Here is a 6,175-nt window from a genome sequence, read left to right on the forward strand (position 1 = left end):
AGATTTATCTGTCTTAGAGCAGCATGTTGAGGTCCTCTAGTAATATACTTTTACTATTTCCTCGTGTAGATATTTAATGTTTTCTTCAAGAATTGAGATGTTGGAGATGGAGCCACAATGGCAGGGACTCTCTTGAGTTCTCCCCCAAACCTCTCCAAACAACTTTAAGTAATGCCTCCAGACAAATTCTGGAGTGGCAAAACTTACAAAAGGATAGTGAGAAACAATTTTCCAGACCAAGAAGGGTCAGCAAGGGTTGCACTGTGGTGAGAGTGGAGTCCAGTCCAGTGCAGGACACCCCATACAACCAGTAGTAGTCCTTGGGGTGACTGAATCAGTAGCAACAGTGGTGGTTTACATACCTCTCAGCCCACCAATGGTAATGTGAGTCAGACAACTGTTCAGAAGGAGATTACAGGAAACCCTTTGCTTGCTTTGGGAGTAAGACTCTGTTGCATTGCCCATAACTCAGATACATTTCACAGTCCTGGTCTTAGCCCAGAGATAGGAAAAGAACCAGAACACCAGAAATTGTGGCTGCAGGGGAGCTGGAACCCTAGTCACAGTTCCATGTTGGAAAAAAAGTACTTGTGGTCAACTGTAGACTGGAGCACAGACCAGAAGAGAAGTAAGCACACCTCTCTCTAGATCATACCACTTCTGAAGTGGTATGAAATAAAATTTACAGGTCTCCAGTATTATGGGTAAAAACAGCTGCACAAAAACTGAAGCTTGGGACAATGCTGTCTCCTCTGAAAGCAGAGCCCCACTTTAGCATAGAGTTCAAAGTCAGGAAATTGTCTGGCAAAGTGAGCCAACAGTAGAAACAGTTCCTGATTATAGAACATTGCTATAGTCACAGGAAACATCAAAATAAACTCAGAACACAACAATGTCAAAAGTGCAAAGCCTCAAAGAAAAATGTGAATTCATACTGGGTAATGGTAGACTTCAAAAAGGATTTTAAAAATCAAGTAAGAGAAAAAGAGAAAAAACTATGGAAAAAAATAAGAGTGATGTCAGAAAATCATGAGAAAAAAGAGTCAACAGTCTGGTAAAGTTACTGAAGAAAATAACAGCTTAAAAAACAGAGTAGGCTAAATAGTAAAAAAGACAAAAAAATTTTTTTGGTCTGTGTTTTCTTTCACAACATGACTAATGTGGGAAATATGTTTTGCATGACTGCACATGTTTAACCTATATCAAATTGTTTGCCTTCTCAGTGAGTTAGGGAGATGAAGGAGGGAGTGAGGGAGAAAAAGAAGTTAAAACCTATTTTTTTCAGTGAATGCACAAATTGTTTTTATATGTAACTGAGTCATTAGAGTGCTGTGCCATTTTGGTGTACATATATTCAGTAGTGATATTAACTCAACATCCCTGCTTAGCTCCTTTAATTAGGTCTACATTGTCTTTTATATTGTCTGGGATCATGACTGGTACCTCTCTCTTTTTAATTTCAGATAAAACATAGTAGGTCTTTATGCGGTCCTTTATTTTAACTTCATGTGCCTCTTTCTGTTTCGAATATGTCTCTTGTAAAGATCATATTGTTGGATTCTAGCTTCTAACTCATTATGCTATACTCTTACATTTTGCAAGTGATTCCGTCCCACTCACATTTGCAGTTATGATGATTAAATGTGTATTGTCCCCCATCCTATTCTTTTATGCTTAACCACATATTTTTTACACTGTTCCTTCCTTATGAGTCTGTTTTGCTTCTGATCACTGTCTCCTTTAATCTCCTTCTTCTCTCTCCCCTTTTTCTTTGCCCCCATGCCCTCTTACTTCTATGTTGTATAAGATGAATTTTCTCCTTGACTGGAGTCTCTGGATTTGAGCAATGATAGTTCTAGGAGTTTTCATTTTGGGATTTCTATCAAGGGGAAATAGTGGGTTATTTCAATTTGTATTTTGCCGTCTGGTTTTAAGATATCTGGGCAGTTTTACATTATGATTTCTTGAAATAGAATGTCAAGATCATTTATGTTCATGTTTTTTAAGTAGAACAATGACTCATAAACTATATCTCCTAGAACTATTTTTTAGGTTAGTTGTTTTTCTGATGTGATACTTCACATTTTCTTCTATTTTCCCCATTCTTTTGACTTTGTTTTATTGTTTGTTGATGTCTCACAGAATCATTCGTTTCCATTTGTCTGATTTTAATTTTAAGGAGCTATTTTCTTCAGTAAGTTTTGCTGACCACCATTTGGTCAATTGTGATTTTCAAAGAAGTATTTCTCTCAATATTTTTTGTGCCATTCTCCCAAAACTATTAATTCTCTTTCCATAATGCTCTTGCTTAGCTCTCATTTATTTTCCTAACTTTCCCTGTGCCACCACTAATTGATATTAATATAATGTTTTGGTTTGGACTTTTTGGAGGGGAGTTTCTTTCTTGGCTCTTGTGGGAAGTCTTTTGGGTTTGTATCCAATTGTATTTTTCTTTGAGATTTGCTAGTATTTATTTTCATCATTGTTTTCTTATGAACTTCCATCTTGAGTTTCCCTTTCATCATAGTAGCTTTCCATAGTCAAGTCCTTTATTCTGGTTTTTACTCATTTTATCAACCTACTTCTTGAATTTGGACTTTATGTTAGAGTTGGGCTCTTCTCATTGAGTGCAGTGAAAAGGATGATTTTCCTGGTCTGTCTTTTCTATCCTTCTGCTCTTTTTACATATTTGGAGACTTATAAGTTTTCAGTGTTTTCAGTATAATACATTCCAAAATGAAATATTTTCCCTTTCCCCCCTGGTCTATGCTTTGGACCTTACACAGGTAGGGGATTTGTTAACTTGAGACCCAACCTGTCTTCTCTTCCCTGGAACTATAAGCCAGAAATCATTACTTGATATCAGCACTGTGCTGCCAAATGACACCTGGTCCTGCATACAGTAGTAGCACAGCAGTGCCTAGGATCTCCTTCTGCTTTATCATTCAGTGTTTTACCCATCCCTGAACATTGAGCTGTTCCTCACCACTAATGTCACTGGTAAAGCCAGGTGCTTTCCACCACCACTACTGGCATTCATGCCACACTATCCACTCCTAACCAGACCCAAACTTAAGTATCTGTAATCTTTTTTTCTTTCTTCCTAAGTTGCCCTGGGTTAAAAAAATGACTCACTGTAACTTTTAATTGGCTCTCCTGTTCAGAATTTGGTTTGGTATATTTTCTGTCACTGCGTATATATTTTGAGGGAAGTCTGATTGTTTTGGCATCACATTTTATCATCTCTCACCCCCCAGCCTAGACCATTTTATTTGTTTCCATAACTGTAGCACCTCCCATGCTTGTCATGATAATAAAATACTATAATACCTAGAGAGCTCTAAATGCTGCTGTTATTATTTTGATAGGAAAATTATAGGTTTTTTTCTTCATAGGGATCCTAAAAAAATAACATGGAGAGCACAGTATAGATCATCATTTCTGCGAGAAACACCACCCCCAGCAGTCATGCTAACTGGTGCAAATTGTTTCCTTTAAATTATCATTTACTCATTCAATTAGCGAGCTATTTGTTGTTTCAGCAAATACTTAATGACTATCTATTAGACATTGAAGGATGGTACAACTTTTAGAGATGAGGGTATATATTCACTCAGAAGAAGTTTTCTGAACCAAAATCCCATCTATTACTTTTTAAAAAGGGCAAAATTTTCTTTTTCTTTCTGCAGAACCTGAGCTACATAAGTTTAAATATTACTCCATAAGCCATGATGGAAATTTCCAGCAACTTGACATCTCCATTTTCAACCTTCCATCTGACAGGCATCCCAGGACTGGAAGAGATGCATGCCTGGATCTCCATTCCTTTCTTTTGTCTCTATGCCATTGCCCTTGTGGGAAACAGCATGATCTTGTTTGTCATAATAAGAGAACGGAGCCTCCATGAGCCCATGTACTACTTTCTTTCCATGCTGTCAGCTAGTGACTTGGGCTTGACCATTTCCACAATGTCAACAACACTGAGTGTCCTTTGGTTTGATGCAAGAGAGATCAGCTTAGATGGTTGTATTTTTCAGATGTTTTTCCTTCATGGATTTACTTTTATGGAATCTGGGGTCTTGGTGGCAATGGCCTTTGATCGGTTTGTAGCCATTTGTGACCCTTTGAGATATACCACCATCCTCACCAATGCCAGGATCACACAGTTAGGTGTGGTAATGATCATCCGTATGATAGCTCTAATGCTGCCCTTGGTTTTGCTGTTTAAGAGGTTATCCTTCTGTGGTCCTAATGGTCTTTCTCATTCCTACTGTTACCACCCTGATGCAATTAAATTGTCATGCTCAAACACCAAAGTCAATAGCCTGTGTGGATTAGTTGCTCTCATCCTGGGCACAGGGATTGACACACCTTGCATTGTGCTCTCCTACATCCTGATCATTCGCTCTGTCCTCAGTATTGCATCTCCCAAAGAGCAGAACAAGGCTTTTAGCACCTGTGCATCTCACATTGGAGCTGTTGCCATCTTTTATATACCCATGATTAGCCTGTCCCTGGTGCATCGCTATGGTCAAATGGCTCCCAAGATTGTACATACAATGATGGCCAACATCTACTTAATGCTTCCACCTGTGCTCAACCCCATCATATACAGTGTGAAAACAGCCCAGCTCCGCAAGGTGGTGGTCAAATTATTCGTCACAAAGTAGACTCTAGAGCAAGGCTGGAACAATGACTGATTAAAATGACAGATGTAATGTCATTTCGTGAGATTTGATTCAAATATGGATGAGTCTAAGAATTTTTTTTTTTAAATTAGGTCCCCAGATAGTCTTAAGATTCATGTTCTTTTTAAATGAATTGACAATGAGAGCAAAAATGTTTGACGTCATTCTCGGGATTATTCCCCTAAATAAAAGTAAAAATAGGCTTTGATAAAATAAACTTTTTAATAAATATTTTCAAATCTCTACTTTAGTTTGGCTTAAAGTTGTGATGTTTAGATGGTAGGCATTGTATTTCTTGCCTGTTCAAGTGACGTTTATATAATTGGAAGAGAAGTTGTCTTCTAATGTGACCATGCTAAAAATAATGGAAAGTGTTGGGATTGGAAGCTCAATTCCATGTGGACAGTCTCAGGGGGGTAAAGGTGGGAGCTTCTAAATCTTAGAGCTCTCACGAGACCCCCCCAGGAAACGGCAGGGAATCGAGGTGAACTGAGCTATCTCGAGTAATTCCGCCTCTTCCCGTGAGAAACGTGATGGGAGAGAGATCTCCCCGCCCTCGAGATTGTGCCGGATCTGGGCACACTATTGTTATCTAACAGCACGGTATTCAGATGCAAACTGTGTGGCTGAAGGTTAAGTAGGATTGAGGAAGCCTGAAAGCTCTCTTAGCACGTGAGGAGCCAAGAGGAGAGTAGGCTCCGCTTTTCTTCTTTCCTCTCTCCCCTCCCCCTCTCTCCCCGCTTGTACTTCTACTTCCAATCCCTTAAGATCTTAGCCTCCTTAGGAAATCTCCCCCTCTTCCTCCTAAGGAAGACGCCCCTGCACTTGTAACTGAGACCCTGAAATAAAGCTCAACCCTTGTTCGACTCTGGAACGTCCTTTCTCTCATATGAGCATCCAGTTTTGGCCAACCGAAGACCTCGGAGGTGAGGTAAGAAGACTCGGGTAGCCCACACAGGCCTCTAGGCCTGGCAGGAAAGTAAGTCCTAGTTATATTCAAACCATTTTTTAAAATTCAGGTTAAGTTTTCTTGTTTAAAACATATTTTTCAGAATTTACTGAGATAAGGGAATTAGGCTTTACATTTTTGGTGTGTCATAGAATTAATACAATATAAATATTTGCATAATATTACAATATTAAAAAGCTTTCAATTATAATTATTTTAATATTCAAAGAAATGTGATATGAAGGGGAAATAGAATCAGTAGGTTAGTCAGTCTGGAGATAGCTCTTTGTTGTCATCTAGCTTGTCATTTAGCACTTATGTACATATCACTTTACCAGTTATAACTATTTATATTTCTTGTTCCTATATATTGACAAATAATTCATTAGTCTATTCTCTCTCCACTTAGATAAGTTATGTGCTAAAGGTCACATCATGGCTCTCTCAAGTTATCTTCACCATCAGCTCAGAAACTCCCAAAGGATACTGACTCTGCCTACAGAGGGACTTGAGCAAATGACCTTGGGATTGATTGTGG

At 38.6% G+C, this 6,175-nt stretch overlaps 1 protein-coding gene across 1 annotated transcript; it reads left to right on the forward strand.

Moving 5' to 3' along the window:
* Positions 1 to 3,728: 3,728 nt before the first annotated feature.
* LOC140508812 (olfactory receptor 51F1-like) lies at positions 3,729 to 4,670 on the forward strand. The gene has a single exon (XM_072616686.1). The coding sequence runs from the start codon at positions 3,729 to 3,731 to the stop codon at positions 4,668 to 4,670; it is 942 nt and encodes a 313-aa protein (XP_072472787.1).
* Positions 4,671 to 6,175: the final 1,505 nt, after the last annotated feature.

This window comes from Notamacropus eugenii, chromosome 5, assembly GCF_028372415.1.
Source record: "Notamacropus eugenii isolate mMacEug1 chromosome 5, mMacEug1.pri_v2, whole genome shotgun sequence".
NCBI classification, from domain to species: Eukaryota; Metazoa; Chordata; class Mammalia; order Diprotodontia; family Macropodidae; genus Notamacropus; species Notamacropus eugenii.

Bases quoted from the DNA above. Each gene is read 5' to 3' on its own strand.
- LOC140508812 (XM_072616686.1), top strand. From the start codon at position 3,729: ATGATGGAAATTTCCAGCAACTTGACATCTCCATTTTCAACCTTCCAT.